General features: G+C 40.5%; 1 protein-coding gene across 1 annotated transcript in view; it reads left to right on the top strand.

The window, feature by feature from the left end:
* Positions 1-14: 14 nt before the first annotated feature.
* The window catches only part of TIMMDC1 (translocase of inner mitochondrial membrane domain containing 1), a 41994-nt gene continuing 16760 nt past the window's right edge, over positions 15-25248 (top strand). Inside the window, exons 1-4 of the mRNA XM_075542473.1 lie at positions 15-359; positions 3127-3292; positions 16122-16210; positions 16809-16876. Of these exons, the coding sequence (XP_075398588.1) occupies positions 166-359; positions 3127-3292; positions 16122-16210; positions 16809-16876 (517 nt within the window). The 5' untranslated portion in view covers positions 15-165. The remainder of the gene's footprint in view (positions 360-3126; positions 3293-16121; positions 16211-16808; positions 16877-25248) is intronic.

The raw sequence follows: 25248 nt of genomic DNA, 5'->3' as shown, positions 1-25248 counted from the left end.
TGTCTCGTGCTCCAAGGGCTTCCGGAAGTGATGCCGGCTTTTGGGTCGAGCCGTGGTACCCCGGCGCGGAGGCGTTAGTTCACCTTCTCGCCAGGCGCCCGCGGGCGGCCTTGGTGCCTTGAGGCTGGAGCGTGCGTGCGTGCGTCTTGTGGTCTGGAGAGGGCTATGGAGGAGCCTCCGAGGGCGCCTCCGAGCTTCCTCCGCAGGGCATTAGGTCCTTTCCCCCGAGTCTTTGCTGCTGAAGCTGTGGCCACCGATTCCCAGACCCCTGCTGAGCGACCGGAGCTGCCTTCCTACATCCCAGAGTCCCCTTACCCGGAGTCCGGATGGGATCGCCTCCGAGAGCTGTTTATTAAAGAGTAAACGCGCCTAGGGTTTGTGGGGAGGGGCCGCGGATAATGTCCTCAGCTCGGGGACATATAGGCGAAGGACCCCTGGTTGGTGCGGTTGATTTTTTTAAAATGGAGCTTGGGGTTCTAATTTTTAACCCTCAGCATGTATTCTGCCGTTGTCTTTGGGAAATTGATTGACAGGCCGATTTTCAAATGGCAAGACTCAAAACTCATTAAGGAAGACTTGAAGAGATTTAGTGTAATTTCATTTTACAGATCGGGAAACATGTGCCAAGCCAGTTGGTTTTAGAGCTGAACCAGGAACCTACCAGGCTTCCCTACCAACTTCTTTTTTCCCCATTTTACTTGATCCTAAACTTTACTATTTCATGGCGTTATTGCCTTCATCCTCCAAAAATTGAATATTGACAAGGGAACAAAGAGGACTGTCATTTTCACTTTGAAAATAAGGAATAAAAAATGCTGTCAGCCATTGAGCTACATTTTACAAAAGAAAGTATACTATTTGGATTAAAAATAAGATTTTGCTGATCACCTATTACATGGATTTGATTTTACCTAGTTAAAAAAATGTTCAGTAGTGCATGCATTCATTTCTTCATACAGTCATTCATTACTACCTGGAGAAAACTTCTGGAGCAGATTTCCTAAAATATTTTATCCAAACTACACAATGTTCTCATGGCTAAATTAAATGGAAGCTCTGTTGTTGAGATAGGTGAGGGCAAGAGAACTAGTGGCATAAAATTGCTTTATCTTATTTTAAACATAATGGGATGGCCTCTCTCAGTGGGCTTTCCAGTATTTATTTGCGATCTTGTGAAAGATTCTTGTGTGGGATATACAGAAGAAGATAATTGTGATCGTCCAGGTAAACCAAGATTGTTAGAGCTGAAAGAAACAAAAAGCATGCCTTGTGTGTTCCCTTCCACGTCATGGATTAGGAAACCAGGAGAGGCAGAGATTAGGTTTGTCCACATCACTTAGCAGTGAGTTGCAGAACCATTTTAACATCTAGATTATAGCCTAGATTCTTACTAAGATTTTCTACTGCTATGCTGCCTTTTTTGGGGGGGAAGGAAAACTTCCTCTCATGTGTTAGTTTTTGGACCAGCCATCTTGAATATGGAAAGTACAATGAACTGTCAACCTGTCTTGATTGAAGTACAGTCAGATGTTCCTTAGAAACGAGGGACTGGGCTTTGTCTCACAAACTGTGGACATGTTATCAAGAGAGACCAGTCCCTGGAAAAATGGCATCATGCCTGGTAAAGTCAGTGGGAAAAGAGGGAGACCTTTCAGGAGATGGTTTGACACAGTGGCTGCAATAGTGGACACAAGCATTACATCTGTGAGAATGGCTCGGGACTAAGCAGTAGTTCGTTTTGTTGTGCATAGAGTTGATGTAAGTCGAACCTGACAGCACACAATATGTAACTTCTACGAGCCTCTTTCTTAAGCCTTAAAAGTGGAAATGAGTAATTGTTCAAATGGTAAAACAGCCAAAGTATATCCCCGGGCTTATAATTTTCAGAACTTTAATATTTTTAATGAATTTTGTCATTGATCGATTTTATTGCAAATGTTTAAAAATTTTACACTAATGTTCAAATTACAGTATTTTTTCTTGCTGATGTGAGTATAAAAAGTTTCCTAAAATCTTATTTACGTTTCATAGATGAGGACCTTGTACAGTCCTTGTTCAGTCTTCAGAGACTCTCTTAAGAAAGCAAATTAGGAATGTAATTTATAAAATTATATTTAGTACTTAGAAAGGCCACTCTTTATAGTAATTTCATACTTAGGAAGTTAGCGGTTTGTTAGAATGGTAACAGTTCTAAGGCACTTGGGAGTAGCAAATTGAATTAATCGTAATCAATACATTTCTCTTGTTTTAAATAGGCCTGTGCTTCATAGTACATAGTGAAAAATGTTTGTTGTTGCTGCAACCCGCTTTTTAAATAGAAGGCTTTTATTCCTGTATACCTTGCCCTAAAATTCCACAAATGTGTGTGATTTTTAAAAGTTAATTTGAGATTAAAGAATGAAAACATCAGGCTCTATGCCCAACTTGCAGTTCTTCCTATTTCCAAGTGTCTAGGTAATAATCATTAAAGAAAAATATTTTTATTAGCATACACATGTACATAGCGATACTAACCAGCCAATTTTCAGACCGAATGATTATGGATAGCCAGTAACCAGAAAGAAATAGTACAGTATACTGGAAAATCCCCTCTGCTCCTTTGCTGTCTCTGCTTACCATTGGCTGACTACTATCCTAATTTCTTTTTTTTTTTCACAATTTATTGGGGCTCATACAATTCTTATCACAGTTCATACATATACATACATCAATTGTATAAAGCACATCTGTACAGTCTTTGCCCTAATCATTTTTTCTCCTCTTTTCTTTTTTTACATTTTATTAGGGACTCATACAACTCTTATCACAATCCATACATATACATACATCAATTGTATAAAGCACATCCATACATTCCCTGCCCCAATCATTCTCAAAGCATTTGCTCTCCACTTAAGCCCCTTGTATCCTAATTTCTAACAGCAAAGATTTTAGTTCTATCTGAAACATGAACTACCTTTGTATACCTGCACTATAATGCTTGTTAGAGGGTTTGATGCATTCTACCCATAATAAAAAAGGTATCTCTATGGTACTGGTAGCATTTGGGATAATACTGATAAGTTTGTTTTGGAGAGCCATATCAATAAAGTAATCCCAAACCACATTGTCTTTTTGATGTTTTAGTGACCAGCAGAGAACATCTGAAGAACTTCAGAATATCAGTAAGGCAGCAGTTTCAGCAGGCATCATTGGCTTTGTCTATGGAGGAGTACCTGCCTTTGTTCATGCCAAACAACGCTACATTGAGCAGAGCCAAGCAGAAATTTATCATAATCGATTTGATGCTGTGGTATGTACTAGTATTTCTTTGAAAGTATCAATACTCAGCTGTAGCATATTTACGTCATTCACAAAGTTTCCATAACTCACTACCATTGAGGTGATCCTGACATATAGCAACCCTATAGGAAGTAGAACTGCTTGTGTTAGATTCTGAGACTGCTGATCTTCACAGGAGTAGAAAGCTTTAGCATTCTCCCACCAAGCAGCTGGTGGTTTTGAACTACTCACCTTGTGGTTAGCAGCCTGAAGCTTAACCCACTACACCACCAAACTCAACTCATGGCCATTGAGTCTGACTCATCATCAACTCCATAAACTTAAAACCAAACTCACTGGCATCGACTGATCCGTGGTGATCTTGTAGGACAGGGTAGAACTGCCCCTGTGAGTTTCTGAGACTAAATGTTTATGGAAGTAGAAAATCCCATCTTTCTCCCATGGAGCTGCTGGTGATTTTGAACTGTGGACCTTGCAAATTGCAGCCCAACTTGTAACCACCAAGCCACCAGGACCTCCTTTCATGGAATGCACTAAACTAAAAAAACAAACAAACTATTGATTACAACGCATGGCAACCCAATTTGTTACAGAGTAGAATTGCTCCAAGAAGTTATTTGGGCTATAATTTTTAAGGTCAGCAGTTCTAAACTACCAGCCATCCACAGGAGAGAGATGAGGCTCTCTCTTTTTTTCTAACTTGTGTAAAGAGTTACAGCACGGGTTCTCCACCTTCCTAATGCTGCGACCCTTTAATACAGTTCCTCATGTGGTGGTGACCCCCCCAACCATAAAAACATTTTCATTGCTACTTCATCACTGTCATTTTGCTACTGTTATGAATCGGGCGACCCCTGTGAAAAGGTCCTTCGACCCCCCAAAGGTGTCACAACCCACACGTTGAGAACTGCTGAGTTATAGTCTCACAAACCCACAGAAGAAGTTCTACTCCGCCCTATAGAGTTGTCTTGAGTTGGAATCAAGTAGACTAGACGGTAGTTGGTTTTCTTTTTCTCTCATGACTAATATTTTTAATTTGAATTTTCTGATGTTTCTTCATGATTAGGCAGGAGTACAATAGAATTGATACTGAGTCTTCCTTATTACATCATCTCAAGAAGCACACCATATCTATATGTCCTTTTACTACTGATATTTACCATAATAGTTACTCGAGGCAGATGATCTTGGCAAGGTTTGTTCATTCTAAAGGGCCCATTTTTTTCTCCCTTGTAATGAATCTTACAGGAGCAGTACTTTGATGCTCCATAAATATCTTGGTTTTCACCAGATTTCTGCCATCTCATCTTGACATACATTGGTGATTCTTTGAAACAGTTATTACTGCAATATTGCCAAATCTTCTAATTATATCATTCTTTCTACATTTATTGGTTATTATCCTGTTATAAGGAAGATTTGTTTTTTTCTCCCTTATTTATTTAATATATTATGGATTCATGGATTTTTATTTTATTCTGAGAGTTATCCATTACTTTATCATTATTTTATTTGATGCTCAAAGTTTTCTTGATTTGGACAGGTGAAGTTACTTCAAGTCCGCTCCTGTGTCCTTTTGATATGTGCCCCATCATTCTTTGATATGTGTCCTATCATGCTTTGATATGTGCCCTATCATGCTTTGACATGTGTCTATCATTCTTCGATATGTGTCCTATCATTCTTTGATATGTGCCCTGTCATTCTTTGACATGCGCCGTATCATGCTTTGATATGCGCCCTATCATGCTTTGATGTGTCCTATCAATCTTTGATATGTGTCCTATCAATCTTTGATATGTGTCCTATCAATCTTTGATATGTGTCCTAGCATGCTTTGATATGTGCCCCGTCATTCTTGGAGCATACCTTTACTTTTTGGCATAGTTGGATGTTCCTGACTAGTCTTTTACTTATCTATTGTCAGTTTGAAAACTAGCCATTTCTCCAAGGACTTCTAGTTTCTTTCAGTGGAAAGATGGTTATGGGATATTTATAAACATAAGCTCTGGGTGCTAGATAATGATCATTGCTTTGGTGCTGGCGAAGACTATTGGAAGTACTGTGGGCTGCCAAAAGAACAAACAGATTTGTCTTGGAAGGAGAGCAGCCAGAATGATCCATAGAACGGAGGATGGCAAGTTTAGTCTCCTATACTTTGGGCGTGTAATCAGGAGAGACCAGTTCCTGGAAAAGGACATCATGCTGGGTCCCGTTGAAGAGCTGTGAAAAGCGGAAGACTCAGTGAGATGGACTGATACAGTGTCTGCAACAGTGGGCTCAAACAGAAATTGTGAGGACGGCGCAGGACTGAGGGGTCTCGATGAGCCTTAACCAACACAAGAGCACTGAACAGCAGGGTATCACTGTTTCTAGACCTTAGGCAGATGGGATGTGTAGTCCATTCATTCATACAAATATCACTTCTACTTCTACCTATATATTACAGACCATGAGTTAATACTGATAACTTTTAGAGAGTTTTTCCCTATTTATTCCTTATGGAGATTAATATTGCTGCTCCTTTTCTAATAGTTGGAGAACTTGGGTTAAGGTGTTGATTTTCATTCTTCATGTTTTTAATGTATCTTTTTCCTGCTATAAATTGCTACTGAGCAAAGCTTTATTAGTAATTTATTCATTCATTCATTCTGGAAAAACTTTTGCTGTAACCTAAAGGTTTAGTGCTCTCATTTGATTTGAGGAATATTTTTTTTTGAATCATTTTCCTGGGGGCTCGTACAAGTCTTATCACAGTCCATCCATCCATCCACTGTGTCCAGCACATTTGTACATTTGTTGCCATCGTCATTCTCAAAACATTTTCTTTCTACTTGAGCCCTTGGTATCAGCTCCTCATTTTTCCCCCTCCCCGCCATGAACCCTGATTCAAGGAATTTTTAATTTCATAATTTTTCTATTACACAATAGTTTTTAAGCAAGGTGTTATTCAATTTCTTTTCTTTTTAAAAAAATCATTTTATTGGGGGCTCTGATCACAATATATACATTCACATTGTGTCAAGTACACTTGTACATATGTTGTCATCATCACTTTCCAAACAATCTGTTCCTTTTGTATCAGCTCACAACCCCCACCCCCAATGAACCCTTGAAAATCTATAAATTATTATTTTTCATGCCTTACACTGACCAATGTCTCCCTTCACCTGCTTTTCTGTTGTCCATCCCCCTGGGAGGGGGTTATATGTAGATCATTGTGATTGGTTTCCCCTTTCTTCCTTCTTTTTTAAAAATCTTTTTATTAGGGACTCATACAACTCTTATCACAATCCATACATATATCAATTGTGTGAAGCACATCTGTACATCCATTGCCCTCATCATTCTCAAAACATTTGCTCTCCACTTATGCCTTTGGCATCAGGTCTTCATGTTTTCCTCTCCCTCCCCACTCCCCGCAACCTCATGAGCTCTTGATAATTTACAAATCATTACTTTGTCATATCTTGCCCTATGCAACGTCTCCCTTCACCTACTTTTCTGCTGTCCATCCTCTAGGGAGGAGGTCACATATAGATCCTTGTAATCGGTTCCCTCTTTCGAACCCACTTTCCCTCCACCCTCCCAGTATCGCCCCTCACACCCCTGGTCCTGAAGGAATCATCCTCCCTGGATTCCCTGTGCCTCTAGCTCCTATCTGTACCAGTGTACATCCTCTGGTCTAGCCAGACTTGCAGGGTAGAATTCGGATCATGACAGAGGGGGAGAGGGGGAGGGAGGAAGCATTTAGGAACTAGAGGAAAGCTGTATTTTTCATCGGTGCTACATCACACATTGACTGGCTTGTCTCCTCCCCTAGACCCCCCTGCAAGGGGATCTCCAGTGAGTGACAAATGGCCTTTGGGTCTCCACTCTGCACTCCCCCTTTCATTCACTATGGTAAAATTTTTTTGTTCTGATGATGCCTTATACCTGATGCCTTCAACACCTCGTGATCACATAGGCTGGTGTGCTTCTTCCGTGTGGGCTTTGTTGCTTTTGAGCTAGATGGCCGCTTGTTTACCTTCAAGCCTTTAAGACCCCAGATGCTATACCTTTTGATAACCGGGCACCATCAGCTTTCTTCACCACATTTGCTTATTCACCCGCTTTGTCTTCAGCGGTTGTGTGGGGAGAGTGAGTATCATAGAATGCCAATTTAATGGAAGAAAGTATTCTTGCATTGAGGGAGTGCTTGAGTGGAGGCCCAATGTCCTTCTGCTACCTTAATACTAAACCTATAAATTTAGGCACATAGATCTATTTCCCAATCCTCATATATAAATATATTTGCATATGTACATGTCTTTGTCTAGACCTCTATAAATTCCCTTTGCCTCCCAGATCTTTCCCTATTTCCCTTGACTTTCCTCCTATCCCATATCATGCTCCATCCCCATCTGGGTTTCAGGAATTCCTCTTGGTTACATTACCCTTAATCATACCCTACCAGGCCTCCCACACTAACCTCACCATCAATTTGGATCGCTTGTTGTACCCTTGCCCCTGGGTTTGTTAACACTGCTTTCTTTCCCCCTACCTCCCCCTGTCCCATGTCCCCCTGGAACTGTTGGTCCCGTTGTTTTCTCCTCCATATTGTGCATCCAGCCTATCTTATTTAGACAGACCTGCGGAGACAATAACATGCACAAAAACCAGACAGAGCAAAACCAAGCAACAATATACAACAAAACAACAACAACAACACACCACTGACAAAGAACAAAACAAAACACAACAAGAAAGAAAAGCTCCCCTTTCTTCCTATAACTTCCTCTTCCCCTCCTGGCATGGCTACTCTCAGTAGTGGTCCTGAGAGGTTTATCTGTCCTGGATTCTCTTATGTTTGCAGCTTTTATCTGTACCCATATATTTGCTCTGGTCTAGCTGGATTTGTAAGGTTGAATTGGGATCATGATAGTGGGAGAGGGGAGGAAGCGGGGAGGAGACATTAAAGAACTAGAGGAAAGTTGTATGTTTCATCGGAACTGTAATGCACCCTGAGTGGCTCCTCTTCTCCCTGTGACTCTTCTGTAAGAAGATGTCCAATTGCCTACAGGTGGGTTTTGGGTTTCCACTTCCCACTCCCCACTCCCCTTCATTCATAATGATATGATTTTTTTGTTTTGGATCTTTGATGCATGATACCTGATCCTATTGACATCTCATGATCACACAAGCTGGTATGCTTCTTCCATGTGGGCTTTGTTGCTTCTCAGCTAGATGGCCGCTTATTTATCTTCAAGTCTTTAAGACTCCAGACACTGTATATTTTGATATCTGGGTACTGTCAGCTTTCTTCACCACATTTGCTTATTCACCCGCTTTGTCGTCAGAAGTTCTGTCAGGAAGGTGAGCATCATAGAATGCCAATTTAATAGAAGAAAGTATTCTTGCATTGAAGGAGTACTTGAGTGGAGGCCCAATGTCCATCTTCTACCATAATGCTAAACCTGTAAGTATATGTACATAGATCTATTTCCCCATCATCATATATAAATATAATTACATATGTACACATCTGTATTTAGACCTCTATAAATGCCTTTTGCCACCTAGTTCTTTTCTCTATTTCCTCTTGTCCCACTATCATGCTCAGCCTTCATTTGGGTTTAAGTAATTCCTCTTGGTTACATTGTCCTTGATCAAGCCGTACCAGACCTCCTACATCCTCCTCTTCATCGATTTTTAGATCACTTCTTGTTCCCTGGGCTTCTTAGGTGTTATTCAGTTTCTATGTGATCGATTTTTCCCTTGATTTTCCTATTGTTGATTTCTAATTTGATAGGATTGTGATCTGAGAAGATGCTTTATAACATCTCAGTACTTTACAATTTAGTGAGGCTTGTTTTGTGGTCTAACATGGTCAATTCTGAAGAATGATCTATGTGTGATGGAAAAGAATATGTATTTAGGTGTAGTGGGAGTTTTTATGTCTATGAGGTCAAGTTGGTTGATTGTGTTTAGTTCTTCTGTGTCTTTATTTATTTTTTTTATCCTTCATTGAAAGTTGCGGATTAAATCTATTATTGCAGAATTGCCTTTCCTCTTTAGTTCTATAAGCGTTTGATTACTGCACTTTTTGGCTCATTGGGTGCATAGGTATTTATAAAGGATATGGCCTCTTATTTCACCCTTTAATCATTATACATTGTCCTTTTTATCTCTTATACTTAATTTTGCCTTAAAGGTTATTTCATAAGAAATTCATATTGCCATTCTGGCCCTTTCTTGAATGCCATGAGCTTGAACTTTTTTCTCCTTCCTGTGATTTTTAGTCTATTTTGTCTTTGTGTCTAAGGTGTGTCTCTTGTGGACAACATATTGATGGGTCCTACTTTTCTTATCCATTCTGCTGCTCTCTACCAGTCCATTTAATTAATTTACATAATGATTGATTGGTATGAATTTATTGCTGTAATTTTGTTTTGCATTCTATTTTGTGGTGCTGCTGATTTCTTTATTCTACATAATTTTCTGTGTTGAGTGAATGGTTTTTGGGGATTTCTTGTAATTATTTTCATTGCTATTGTTTTAGTGTTTACTAGATCTTTGTGCTTTCCTCATTTTTATTTTGATGAGATTTGTTCATTTTCTTTGAGATTACCCAGTGTTTTAATTTCCTCCCAAGTTGAAAACAATCTTTTCTTTCAAGTCTATTTGCCTTCCTATCCATTCGAAAGTTCTGTAACTATTCTACCCTCTGTTGTCTTTATTTTAATTGTAATAACCTCTGGCTTCCTATTGTGAGGTTTGTAGGTATGTTTTACTAAGTGTGTTTTATTCTGGATACTTCTATATCTAGGTTAATTCTGAGTGGTGGTGTCATATACGAGGGGGGTACCATCCCCAAACTGGATTCCCACCCCCCAAAGCTATGTATTTAAATATTTTTGCAAAACAGCCTTATCACTTTCAGAGTGTTCTCCATTACTCCCCCCCACCCCCCACCCATTACTCTTAATACATTTGTCAAGTCTGCAATTCCATTCTTGCTTACCTAGCGAGAAAAATGTGAACCATGAAAGCTCTGCGAGTGAAGCTTTTTTCTGGTTTTTTTTGGGGGGGGAGTTACCCCCTCATATATTAGTATCATGTTATTGCCTTCTACTTTTGGTTCTCTGCCCAAAGAACTTCCCTTAGTATTTCTTGTAAGGTTTGTCTAGTTTTTATACGTTTCTTCCATTTGTTTATCTGGAAATGTCTTAATTTTACTGTTGTATTTAAGTGACAGTTTTATTGGGCATATGCTTCTTGGCTGGCTATTTTTTTCTTTCACAATTTTCCAAATGCCATCCCATTACCTTCTTGCTTGCTTGGGTTCTGCTGAGAAATCACAGCTTAGTCGTACTGATTCCTCTTTCTAAGTAACTTTTCGTTTTTCCCAATCTGCTCTCAGGATTCTTACCTTGTCTTTGGTTTCAGAACATTTGATTCTGATAGGTTGTGCTGAATTTTGTATTAGATTTTTTTCCTATTTGGGATTCATTCAGCTTGAGTGTATATCTTTTCATCTTCCATGAATTTAGGAACATTTTCTTTCAGCAGCTATTTGACAGCTATTTTCTTTGTGCTTATTTTTTTGTACTGGGACCCCAATCATAAGTGTGACATTATACCTCTTGATGGTGTCCCACATAATTCTAGAGTTTTCTTTGTATTGCTCCTGTTGTTTTTTCTGATTCCCCTCCCTAGCAGTTTAGCATGTAGAGATCTGCCTGAAAACTTGCTAATTTGGCCTTCAATTGATTCATTATACTCCTTTGCTCTTTCAAGGCATTATCTGTTTCTGAAATTTTATTATTTATTAATCTTTTGGATTTCTATTTGCTGTTTCTGTATGAATTCTAATTTTAAATTTATTTTGTCAGTTTGTTCTTCTAGTGTTTCCCTGAGTTCTTACTTTGTTTTGCTCGCAGTTGTTTGGTCTTCAATTTTTTAAGGTGTCTGGGCTGTAGTGCCATTTGTTCCTGAGGAGGCTGTCCTGGCTCAGTATTTTGGTCACCTCTTTGAGTCACTATCATATTTCTCTGTGTAAAGTGAAACGGTTTTCTGTGAGACAGTGTGGTGGTGATGATTTTGTGTTTAACTGATGATTGTATGCTGTATTATCTTAGGCATTCGCCACCTGTCTCCTGATGGTTTTGAATGAAAATGTGAGTGTGTGAATGGTTTCGTTTGCAGGTCATATAGCATAGCTGAGGGCAGGTTTAGCTGGTGGCAGCTAGTTTTGATGATCAGGTGGACAGGAGTGGGGAGTGCTCTCTCCCATTGCGTGGGACAAGAAAATCAAAAGAAAAACCCAGGTTAAGAAAATGAAAGTACACAGCAGTAAAAATAAAATAACATTATTTCAACAAGCAGGGAAACAGGCAAACAGCAAGAAAAAAGAATTTAATAGCTAAAAAGAAACAGAAAGGATAGGGGGAAGAAAAGGGAAGAAAAAAAGAGAGAAAAACATAAATAAGCAAAATTAGAGATATGGGAAAAGAGAATCCTAAAGAAAAACTAGGAGAGAGCAGGCCAGAGATCTGACAGGGTAGAGATCTTTGAGAAGGTCGGAGATCCTGGAGCAGGCTGGAGATCCAGAGCAGAACTCGCGTCTTCCCTTGGCTGTGGTGGATACTGAGCTGAGTCAGTTTCCGAGGACATCCTCGGCTGATGACAGCAGATTGGACAAACTGCCTGCCTTCCCATCCTCTTCCAATCCCGAACATCAGAAATACAGGCAGTGTGGCCCGAACCAAAAAGAAACAAGAATTACGTACAAATTACTTATAATTTCTCTGTACTGATCCATAAAACAATAAAATACCAGTTACCAAAGGGCATGGGGTGGGGGCAGGGAAAAATTAAACCAAAAGAAGAAAGGAAAGGAAAAGAGAAACAGAGAAAAAGAAAGGATAAAATGGAAAGAAAAGAAGAAAATTGGGGCAGGGACAAGATCAAGAGCGGAGGAACTGTGGAGGACTGAGGTACCCAGTAGAATGGGTGCCCTCTGCTCGCCAGTGACTTTATGAGGTGCAATGAGGGGTGGAGGGCGAGGAGCAGAGTTGTAAATGGAGTTCTTGCTGACCCAGCTTGTGTCAGGGTCAAGGAACTGCGATAGAAGTAGTATGCGCAGACTCAGATGGTGGCTGAAGTCTGGAGGCTTGTTCTTGGAAAGGAACTTTTTCAGGTACAGAGGGCAGCGAGAAGGAGGGGAGGGGAGTTGTTACGGAAGAAGTTCTTCTCCACTCAGGGTGCCCAGCACTGTGCTGTCTGCTGCTCTGATGAGGGGGACCTCATGTGCCTTTAGATGCGGAGAAGCAGCCCCAGGAGCCTGACCCACAAGAACATCGTTTTTCCTTCAGGCAGAGCAGGGGCTGCGCAGGGATGCTTTCCTGTGCTGCTGGGGGGGGGGTGGGTGGGTGAGGGTTGGGTTTGGTCACTTCTCTGGCCACTGGCAGGGTGTGGTGAACAAGGGATGATTTTATCTTTCTTGATAGCAGCCAATGGTGTAAACATTTGTGCTGGTCTGCAGCATGTGGAGGTAATTGTAGCTTCACCGTGTCCGGCTAGCGGACAGTTCACATAGTCCCGCATCTGTTTACTCTATGACCACTTCTGCTCAGTTCTTCTCCTTGTCAATACTCAATCCACTTCTCTATCCTTTTCTCTGCAAGTCAGGGCTCCAGGATTATCATCTGTATCCATTTCATTTGATCTCTCTCATCTTTGCTGTATCACCATTTGGCTGTCAGTTTGGCAGGCTGTGGGGACTTGTGTGTTTCCAGGACACTGAAAGCTCTGCCACAGGTATTTCAAATGCCAGCAGGGTCACCCAAAGTGAACAGACCTTTTTTGTCTGGAGTTTCCAGACAAAGAACAGAAGGACTTGGCTCCCCACTTTGGAGGAAGAAGCTACTGACAACTTTATGCCTCGTCTCAAAGCACGGTCACATCGAAAGCCTAAACAAAGGAAGCAGAACATTGTTGGAGATACTGCTCGAGGGTGAGCCTTGGTCCAAGGATCCGCGAAGTGTGACTGAAGAGTAGCTGATTGCTCGGAGCAGAGTTCACCCTGGTGCTCGGCGGTGGGAGTAACGCCTGTGGGAGTGGAGCCTTCGGGATCTTCATTTTTGCTGAGGAGGCATGGCTCACAGTAAGAAGCAGCTGCATACATCTCTGAATGATCAGAACTTGGAATATGTGACAGATGGATTTAGGAAAGTTGGAAGTGGTCCAAAAGGAAATGAAAACCTCGTTGCCCTGGGTGCCCTTGTTCTTTCAGCCAACAGTGGTTGCTGCAGTCGATTGACTGGGGACTCCAGAAGTTGGGGCTGGATTCAGAAGAGGAAGTGGAACAAGGAATATCATTGCTGATATCAGATGGATCTTGGCTCAAAGCATAGAACACCAGAAAGATAATCACTTACATTTCATTGACTATGCAAAGGCATTAGACTGTGAGGACCATAATAAAGTGTGGACAGCCTTGAGAGGAATGGGGAGTCCAGAACACTTCGTTGCGCTCATTTGGAAGGCACATGGAGCAAGAGTCAGTTGTGCAAACAGCAGGAGCATACAACATGGAAAGGTGTGCGTCTGGATTGTCTCACCATATATGATCCATCTTTATGTTTGCCACATCTCCAGAGAATCTGGCATAGATGAGGAATGTTGGATCAGGATTAAAAGAAGGTGTATTAACAACTTGCGATATGCCGATGACACAACTTTGCTCGCTGAAAGTGAGGAGGACTGAAAGCACTTGCTGATGGAGTTCAATGATTGTAGCCTTTAGGACGGATTACAGCTCCTTGTAAGGAAGACCAAAAGCTTCACAAATGGACCAATAGGTAGCGTAGTGATAAATGGAGAAAAGGTTGACGTTGTCAAGGATTTTGCCTTACTTGGATTCATAATCAATGCTCATGAAAGCAGCAGTCAAGAGATCAAAAGACCTATTGCATTAGGTAAATCTGCTGCCCTACATCCTTTGTACATTATTGAAGAGCAAGGATGTTACTTTTAGGACGATGATGTGCCAGACCCAAGCCATGTTGTTCTTCATTGCCTCATATGCATGTAAAATTCGGGCGTTGAGTAAGGAAGACAGTAGAAGAATCGATGCATTTGAATTGTGGTGCTGCAGAAGGATATTGATAGTATGGATTGCTAAAAAGAAAAACTGATCTATGTAGGAAGATGTAGGACCAGAGTGCACCTTAGAAATAAGGATGGCAAGTCTTCATCTTACATCCTTTGTACAGATTGTCCGGAGAGCCCAGTCCTTGGAAAAGGACATCATGCTTGGCAAAGTGGAGGGGCAATGAAAAAGAGAAGGGCCCTCCATGAGATGGATTGGCAAAGTAGCTGCACCAATGGGCCCAGGCACAGGAACAATTGTGAGGATGGTGCAGGACCGGGCGCCTAGTGCCGTGATGGGTCAGAGCTGGCTTGATGGCAAGAGCAGCAGCAACAGCGTCTTTGTTATAGAGGGACTGTGTAGCATGACTGCTCAGAGATGCTTCATTTGTCCAGCATCATCTCACACCCAGAGGGTCTCTTAGATTCTTGTAAAATGTAGGGAACTGCATTATACCAAGCCTACCTCATCAGGGTCTGGTGAAATGGCTTTCAAAGACGCCAAATCTACTTGTTATTTCTGATGTTTTCTTTCTGATAGGAGGAAGTTGGCTAGAAACTTTCTAAGATTTGATTAAAACCTGTCTCAAGAGAATGCTGTAAATATTCATGTTATATCTTGCAGTGCCTTTAAAATGCGATACCAAAAAATACCAAACCTGTTGCCAGTGAGTCCATTCTGATCCCCAGCAACACTGTAAGCCCCATAAGGTTTCCAAGCCTGTAATGCTTATAGATGCAGACCGCCGTACTTTTCTTTTACAAAACAGCTGATAGATTTGAATGCTGACCTCCTAGTTAGCAGCCAACACTTAACCACCAAACGACCAGGGCTTCTGTAGTAAATTTAAGTTCCTTTTTCTCTGTTCTATTCTTGAACATCTATATTTAATCATTATCTTTTAGCTTAGTTGCCCTCATGGTGGTTGGCACTTAGATGGTAAGTCAACCCTTAATTGATGGGTTGCTTGGTAGTCTGGTGCGTTAGACCAGATCGACGAGAGAAACACATCCAGAGACATTCATCTATGCACAAAAAAGAGCTTGTCTCAAAGAGTAACTGTATATTAAGGAAACATCCCAGCCCAGTTCAGATCAAATCCTTAATAAGTCTGCTATGAGCCCTTAAGGCCAATACTAGTCCGTAAATTCCTCTTCAGATTCACGCAGCACATGCAATGATGCAAAACGTAGGAAGAGCATAGGCCAGGGGGTGCAAAGTCTTGTGGATCCAGCGGCGGTGAAAGCATCTCCAGGGCTCCCGTAGGTCTCACCGTGGCTCCATGGGGCTTGTCAACAGGAAGTGAAGCAGAGAGAGTGTTTGTGGTCCCCCTCCAGGGAGAAAGGTAGAGCCCAGCTTCAGAGAGCCATTTATCTCACTGGCCCCCCAATCAAGCTGCATCCTGATTGACAGGCTAAACTCCACCCGTTCACTCTTACTACCCTCAAGTTGGCAGATTACTTACCTACCACAACTGGCAATTCTTAGATTCTTAGTATCACCCGATAAAACTGAATACACATATTACTGTTGACAAAGTCTCAATACGTAAAGAATGCTATTTCTACAGATTTTCTCTAGTACGCTTATTGTTGCTGTGTGTCTGGGTACACATGTCTAATCCATAACTGACACTTCCTGGCCCCGTGTCGTAGGAAGAAAAGTGTTCAGCTGTGCTTCCATGCAGTCTTTTCTTTCCCTTTAGCAAGCTGCCCACCGTGCTGCCACTCGAGGCTTCATTCGGTATGGCTGGCGCTGGAGCTGGAGAACTGCGGTGTTTGTGACCACATTCAAGTACGTGATCTTTGAGTCCCGTGAGAGGCTCCTGACGTTCTTTTAGGAACACACTCTGTGAGCACGTGAGATTATGAAAATAGAACACTCAACATTACAGCAATTTGTAGTAATAATAACCTTTTCTCAAGAACTTCTCCTTATCTGGGTAAGACTCCTTGTCAGTGGTAGGGTGGCACCCATGAAGGAAATGCACCAATTAGCCATTATTTTGATACAAAAGTTTTTTAAAAATTTATTATTAATTGAGATTTAATATGTTTCTCCTATCATTCCATAGTTCAGTTACATCAAGTAGAATTGTACAATTGCTGCCACAATCAGTTTCCAAACATTTTTTTTTCTACACGGACTGATACAAGATATTTAAGTAAGAAAAAGTTTGCCAAACTCTTCTCTGCATTTCTATTTCTAAGTGGCTATTTGTTCTGTAAATTTGATTGTTCTTTGGATCAGCAGGAGAAGGTTCCTCTAGAAAACCCACAGACATATTAGTAATCTGGAGCACATTGAAGAGACTTAGACCAACACCAGAGATTGATCTCGTAGGCTTGTCTCCCTCAGTGTCTTACCACTATGTTTTCCTCCTCCTTCCTAGCTCAGTGAACACTGGTCTGAATGTGTACCGAAATAAAAATGCCTTAAGTCATTTTGTCATTGCTGGAGGTAAGACATTTTTGTTCTTATATACATTTTTCATCTTTTCTGTTGAAAGTTCATAGTTTCTGAGAAGCTGTATTATTCAGAGCTACTGGTTTTATTGGTTTCCCATCACCCTTCATTCAACATTCATGCAAAATGTATGCATGGAGAGCATTGTGCTTGGCCTTAGGTATTTACATTGAGCAAAGTAGATGCACATGCCGTCTGCCTTTGAAGAGGTTTAGGCTCACTCTGGATGGGGAAGGATACATTACTGTGATGGAAAACAGCAAGTGGATGGGACAATGAGATCTAATAGAGACCAGGTGGTTAGATAAGGCCTTTCTTAGGAAGTGGCATTTAAACTGATACCCAAAGAGTAGGAAGGACTACCTTGCAAGGAAGAGTGGCCAGACCGAGGGAACATCCAGAGGGAAGGAAATGCCTCAGAAGCCGATGCATGTGGCGGGAGCACAGGAAAGGGAGGAGCGACTGGAGCAAAGGTTGATGGAGTGAGGTAGGAAGGGGCCAGATTTCTCTGTTAAGAGTTTGCATTTTATTGGGGCAGGGAATGTATGGATGTGCTTTATACAATTGATGTATGTATAAGTATGGATTGTGATAAGAGTGTATGAGTCCCTAATAAAATGTAAAAAAAGAAAAGAGAAAAAAATGATTAGGGCAAAGACTGTACAGATGTGCTTTATACAATTGATGTATGTATATGTATGAACTGTGAATAAGAATTGTATGAGCCCCAATAAATTGTTTAAAAAAAAAAAGAAAAACCTTAAAATCAATGTAAGGTATTTTCTATTAATTTTCATATTCAATGGACTAATAATTATATACAGGTGCTACAATAAAAAAAAAGAGTTTGCATTTTATTTTAAAGTTACCTGCTTCTGGTAAATATGCTGTCTGTAATATGAGTATTGAAGTACTCCCCAAAATTTAACAGTTAACTGCCATACGCACTCAATTACTCTCATGTGTGTACATGCTCTCAGATATAGCAGCACACGTATGCTGAACATAACATTTTAAAAGCTTTTTTTTTTGGAAACTGTCCTTTCCTAATTTGCAAGTATATTTACATGGATAGTCATGGACTCACCTGTATCCAAACCAGATTCTTGTCTGTCCTCTCCTTTCTCCATATTTGCCCATGCTATTATCTTCTCAGTCTTGACCTTGTGCAACACCAGAGCCAGAATTTGAGGAATGAGATAGTCTTGCTTTTTATTACCTCTCTTACCAAATTTCTAGTTCTATCATTTATACTCCTCAAATACATAAACAATACACAATTTCCACTGCTCCTATCAGGTTATCCTTGTCCATAATCTTGGTCTGCTCCATCATCACTGTTGCCTTAAGTTACTTATTTGAAATATGAATGTGGTCATTATTCCTTTTCTCTGTTTGAAATCCTTCCAGGAATTACCCATCACTCTGAAGGCAGTTCTCCTAATCTGGCCCCCACATATTTCTTTTTGGTACAGCCCCATGAATCTACTTAAAATTTCCAAACCTATTATACATTATATATATAGTTTCACTTAAGAAACTCGAGGACCTCTGGTGGCATAGTGGATTACTCATTAACTGCAAGGCCAGCAGAGCAAAACCAGTAGCGGCTCTGCAAGAGAAAGATGAAGATTTCTGCTCCCATAAAGATTGACAGCCTTGGCTGAGCATGGGAGTGGGACAAGATGAAAGTAAAAGGAAATAGAGGAAAGAACTAGGAGGCAAAGGGCATTTATAGAACTCTAAATACAGCCATGTGCATATGTAAATATATGATGTTGAGAACATAGAACTATGCTTATATTATCGGTTTAGTATTAAGGTAGCAGATGCATATTGGACCTCCACAAATATTCCCTCAGTGCAAGAACACTTTGTTCTATTAAACTGGCATTCCATGGTGCTCACCTTCCTGACATGATCGCTGAAGATAAAGCGGGTGCATAAGCAAATGTGGAGAAGAAAGCTGTTGGTGCCTAACTATCAATTATAGTGTCTGGGGTCTTAAAGTCTTGAAGATAACCAAGCAGCCATCTAGCTGAGAAGCCACAAAGTACACGGAAGAAGCACAGCAGCCTGTGTGATCATGAGGTGTTGATGGGATCAGGTATCAGGCATCAAAGAACAAACAATCTTATCATTGTGAATGAGGGTGTGTGTGGAGTGGACCTAAAGTCCTTCTTACTGAAGGGTCAAGGGGAGCAGACTAGCCCATCAGGGTACAGTGTAATAATGATGAAACATCCAACTTTCCTCTAGTTCTCTAATGCTCCTTGCCCACCTCCCCACCCCATCATGATCCCAATTATACCTTACAAATCCAGCTAGATTAGAGGATGTACACTGGTACAGATAGGAACTGGAAGGAAACACAGAATCAAGGACAGATGAACCCCTCAGGATCAGTGGTGGGAGTGACGATACTGGGAGGGTGGAGGGAAGGTAGGGTAGAAAGGGAGAACCGATTACAGGGATCTACATATAACCCCCTCCCTGGGGGACAGACAACAGAAAAGTAGGTGAAGGGAGATGTGTCGGACAGTGTAAGATATGACAAAATAATAATTTATAAATTATCAAGGGTTCATGAGGGAGGTAGGGGGAAAATGAGCTGATGCCAAGGGCTCAAGCAAATGTTTTGAGAATGATGAGGGCAATAAATGTACAAATGTGCTTGAAAGAAAAGAAGAAACGAAAGGCAGAAATAATTAAGGTGGGTCAAAGAGCATAAAAAAAAATGATTTACAGCCTTGGAAACCTATACGAGCATTCTAGTCTGCCCTACAAGTTGCTATGCATCAGAACTGACTCAATGGCAATGACTTTGGTTTGTTTGGTTTTTCTTAATGAATCTACCTTCCCATTTCTGCAAGTAGTTTTGCTCAGCTCCAATTTATCATTCAAGGTTTGATTCATTTGTCAGCCTCACTTCTGTAAGGAGTCCTATTGAGGTTCTTTCTTCTGTGTTTCCACAATGGACTATAAGTAGTTTTATCAAAAAAGTTACAATACTACATTGTAGCTGTTTACTTATTGTACTTCCTTACTAGATTAACTAAATTGAATAAAGAAAAAATACTGCCTTTTGTATCACAGGCACTTGACAAGAAAGATAAATATTCCCTACTAAAATACGAATAAAAAACATAGATACAATCAATATTTTAAAATTATTTTATTTAAATCATTTTATTGGGGTTCGTACAACTCTTATCACAATCCATATGTACATCCATTGCGGCAAGCACATTTGTACATTTGTTGCCCCTATCTTTTTTTTTTATATATTGAAAAAGTTTATATTTAGCATTAGCCAGTTGGGCTCACTTTAGATGATTCCAGTTTTGTTGGCAACATCTAAAGCGTCATAGTCAGGAGCCAGTCGAACATACGCCTTCTTCTCCCCGTCAGGCCTGATCAAGGTGTTGACCTTGGCTACGTCAATCTCATAGAGCTTCTTCACAGCCTGTTTGATCTGGTGTTTGTTGGCTTTGACATCCACAATGAACACAAGTGTGTTGTTATCTTCGATCTTCTTCATGGCAGACTCTGTAGTCAAGGGGAACTTGATGATGGCATAATGGTCCAGCTTATTTCTTCTGGGGGCGCTCTTCCGAGGGTATTTGGGCTGCCTTCTTAGTCTCAAGGTCTTGGGCCGCCGGAAGGTGGGTGACGTGCGGATCTTCTTTTTTTGGTGGCTGTGGACGCCTTTCAGCATGGCCTTCTTGGCTTTTAAAGCCTTTGCTTTGGCTTCCGTTTTGGGAGGGGCAGGAGCTTCCTTCTTTGCCTTTGGCGCCATCTTTGTGAAAAGGCGCCCCTATCATTTAAAAAAAAATTATTTTATTAGGGACTCATACAACTGTTATCACAATCCATACATACATCAATTGTGAAAAGCACATTCTCAAAACATTTGCTCTCCACTAAAGCCCCTGGCATCAACTCCTCATTTCCCTCTCCCTCCCCATTCACCTCTCCCTCTTGAACCCTAGATAATTTATAAATTATTGTTATTTTATCATAACTTACACTGCAGACGTCTCCCTTCACCCACTTTACTGTTGTCCATCCCACAGGGAAGAGGTTATATGTAGATCCTTGTAATTGGTTCCCTCTTTTTAACCTGCTTTCCCTCCACCCTCCCTGTATCACCACTCTGACCACTGGTCTTGAAGGGAATCATCTGTCCGGCATTCCCTGTGTTTCCAGTTCCTATCTGTACCAATGTACATCCTCTGGTCTACCCAGATTTATAAGGTAAAATAGAGATCATGATAGTGGGGTGGGGAGGAAGCATTTAAGAACTAGAGGAAAGTTGTGTGTTTCATTGATGCTACACTGCACCCTGAGTGACTCATCTCCTCCCAATCCCCCTCAACAAAGGGATGTCTAGTTGCCTACAGATAGGCCTTGGGTTCCCATGCCGCATTCCCCCTCATTCATGATGATATGAAATTTTGTTCTTTGGGGTTTACGTCCTGATCCCTTCAACACCTCGTGATCACACAGGCTGGTGTGCTTCTTCCATGTGGGCTTTGTTGCTTCTGGGCTAGATGGCCGCTTGTTTACCTTCAAACCTTTTAAGACCCCAGACACTATATCTCTCTATAGCCGGGCACCATCAGCTGTCTTCACCACATTTGCTTATGCACACATTTGTCTTCAGTGCTTTTATGGGGAAGGTGAGCATACAATGACAATAAATATTTTTTATCTCAAACCAGCAATCAACATCATACTGAATTACTAGCAATTCTTAGGGTAATTTCTCCTGTAGTCAAAATTAGGTCATCATATTATCTCTCACCATTATTGTTGGCATTGGTCTGGTGTGTTCATAAAAATATATTTGAAATATATATATATTTGATATCTGGAATGGCTGTATGAAGAGCTTGGTAAATATCTCCCTAATAAAAAACAATAAAGCTAAACAGAAATCAGAAACAGCTCTCTAAAGATACTGGGAATCGGCAACGGCATATAATAAATTGAGGAACATTTATTCAAGAACTGAATCTTAGACTAGTTGTAGTTGGTGGAATTTTACCTTCACCCCCCTCTGGGTCCATGTTCAAATTCCTGATTGAGTTCCTTCTGACTTCCTTTTGTTTCTGAATCTTAAAAAAATCTTTAAAGGGTACCCATTTTTCTTTACTTAATAATGTAAAAGAGACTGCATTGACATGCCCAGGACCCACAGTTCTTAAAGGATGGACTAAATAAATGGCTGATATCATTATTTACAAAAGTATCATGAACTCGATGGAGCTTATAGTGAAAAATAAAGTCTATATTTTTTATTTCAATCTTTGAATTCCCTCATTTCCACAAACATTTGGAGGGTCTCTTGTACAAGACAAACAGTAAGGAAAAGAAAACTCAAAACTGGCACTGTCAGAGCAAATATACTTTAAGACAGAAAGTTGTTAGAGACAAAGAAAAACTTTTTATGGTGCCAACATGTCAATTCAGAAGGAAGATGTAACAATAATGAGCACCGATGCCGCTAACAAGAGAGCCCTAAAATGCATGAAGCTGCTAACCCATTTAGATGAAGAGAAAAATAGAAAAATCTATAGTATTAGAGACTTCAATATCCCTTCTTTAATAAAGGAAAAATCAGCACAGATATAGAAGATGACTATTAATAATAATATTATTAATCACTGTGACCTAATTAACATCTTTGCAACACTTTACTCATAACTAGCAGAATACATGTTTTTTTCAAATGCACAAAAAACATTCTCCAGCTAGATCGTATGCTTAGACTGTGTTTCCCAAAGTGGGTGGTACTGGAAAAATCCAGTGGTAAGGTTTGCCAAAGCAAATACCACATTTTATCTTGGATTATGGGCTATAGTTAAAAAAAAAAGTTTTCAATTTTTTGGGAGGCTGGGAAAAGATGAGAGTAGACCAAATAAGTTTGGGAACCTATATGTCTGACCATAAAACAAGTCTCAAAATGTGTCAAACATTTGAAATCATATAAACTATGTTCACTGACCTCAATTGAATTAAAACAGCAAAATAATTAGGGAAACCACAGATAACCCATAAATCAAGAAGAAAACACAAAGAAAAAAATTTTTTAAATGGAATTGAATGAAATTAAAAGCAGCATATCAAAATTCATGGATACATTCAAACCAGTATTTCCCAGACAAAACAAAACAAAAAGACCTAAACCCAAATTCACTGCCATCATGTGAATCTGACTCACAACGACCCAATGGGACAGAGTAGAATTTCCCACAGGGTTGACACGACTATAAATCCTTGAGGAAGACTCCCCCATGGTTCTCTTGTGGAACAGCTGGTGGGCCGGAGCTACTGACCTTCACGTAACAGCGGCATGCTGAACCACTGCACCACCAGGGGCTCTTAGTCAGTACAGAGGGAAATTAAACCTATAGTAGACGAATGACTCAAGTGAGTAATCTAAGCTTCCAGCTTTGCAAACCAGCAAATGAATAGTAAACTGACCCAAAGCTAGCAAAAGGAAGGGAGTAATAAAATTAGAGGGGCTAGACCGTGACAAGGATACTTTTTCGAGGTAGAAAAGTGGAAGCATGAAGACAGGGTGGCACTTTATTCATTCTCAGCTAGGAATGTGCATGGCAGGGAACTCACAGTTTTCAGTGCTTTGTGCATCTCTGATTAACCATGAATGCACCCGAGTATTGATTCCGGTGTTACCAAAAATCTAGTGCGTTGATAAATTCATAGGTATAGAGTCGACAAATAACATGGATCCACTGTGAGTGAGCATGTAGTGGCTTGCTGGCAGGAAAGATAAAAGAATAAATAATTTTAAAGTATAAAAATAAACCATATGTATAGGCAATGATGAAAAATTTGCCTGCATAAAAATTTTAAACTTACCTGTATCATACATACCTTTTTGTTGTGTGTTGCCTTTGAGTTGATTACAGCTCCATTTAAATGATAAACAACAGAGAAGAATCTGCAGGTAGCAAATCAAAGCCCTTACACATCAGACAGAACACCTCATTTCAGGAGTGGATAGAGGACATGACTCTATTATTCACAGAAGCAGTACTGCTAACCTTTAAACCTGACAAAATTGCATTTTTCTAGTAACCAGAGAAATATAAGTTAAAATTATATACCATTGTTGACCAGTCCAATTGGGAAAGGTAAAAGGAGAGGATGCAGATCAGGCACTTCCAAAACTGAACTAAACCCACTGCCATCAAGTCAGTTCCAGCTCGTGGCAGCTCAGTGTCGGACACAGCAGATCAGCTCCTCAGTGTTCCTGAGACTATAATTCTTGATGGCAACAGCTAGTGCTTCCTCTGCGCAGCAGCTGGTAGATTTGAATTGCCGGCTGTACACTTGGCAGCCTAACCCTTAACTCACAGCTCCATCACTCATACACGATTATGGGGGAAATAAATTTGTCCAGACTTTTTGGGTAGCAGTTTGGTAATGTAAGTCAAAAGCCTTAAAAATGTTTATAGCCTTTGACCTAGAAATTACATGTTTGTTTATTCATCCAAAGGAAACAAATTTATTTTAAAAACTTACTTGTAGAGATTATCATCATGCCTTCATTTTGACACAGCCACACACAGAAACCCTAGCCACGGGTCAAACATTCATTGGCTCTCCATGCATTGACATTATGGGGGGAAATTGAAAATTCAATATGTACAGCATGGCCCTCTTTTGAGTTTTTAAAAAATACTCTATTGGAAGGAGAAAAATCCAAAGCTGGTGTATATGCAAAATGTATTATTGTCTCGGTATTAGGATTAAAGAGGCTAATTCTTGTAATTTTGGGGAAAATAATATATAGTCCTTTCCATAATCAAAATCCAAAAAATATTATTTTAAAATAAGGTCTCCTCCTGAGATGCTATTAGTTGTGTTGTGTGTAGTGGTAGAGGCTAAAGGATGCACCTTAGTGCATAATTCCCGTGGGAAGAGAAGAGGTTCTGCGCACCGGCCGCCAGGTGGCATCGTTGGCCTGCCTGAGAGGTATAGTGTCAAGTAGCACAGGTAGGGCGAGCGAGACTGGGGGCAGACTTCAACTGCAAAGGCTAGTGAATAGTGAAGATTTATTTATTCATTTAAGGAACGGTTTTCTTGAAGGAAGAAAAGAAAGGTAGACATGAATAAATTGCAGATATTTAAGGCATGTGGAATGAGAAGAGGGCAGATCCACGGACCACATTAAGGATTTAGCCTTATAAAAGGAGCCCTGTCTGGCTGAACGCATGCCTACCATGTAAAGGTTGCTGGTTTGCGCTCACCAGCTGCTCTGGGAGGAAGATATGGCAGTCTGCTTCTCGCAAGGTTTATCGCCTTGGAAACCATGTGAGCGGTTGGCAGAATCT

Source organism: Tenrec ecaudatus, chromosome 2 (genome assembly GCF_050624435.1).
Source record: "Tenrec ecaudatus isolate mTenEca1 chromosome 2, mTenEca1.hap1, whole genome shotgun sequence".
Taxonomy (NCBI): domain Eukaryota; kingdom Metazoa; phylum Chordata; class Mammalia; order Afrosoricida; family Tenrecidae; genus Tenrec; species Tenrec ecaudatus.
Note: the sequence above shows the minus strand (reverse complement) of the source record. Positions and strands in the feature narration are given on the sequence as shown.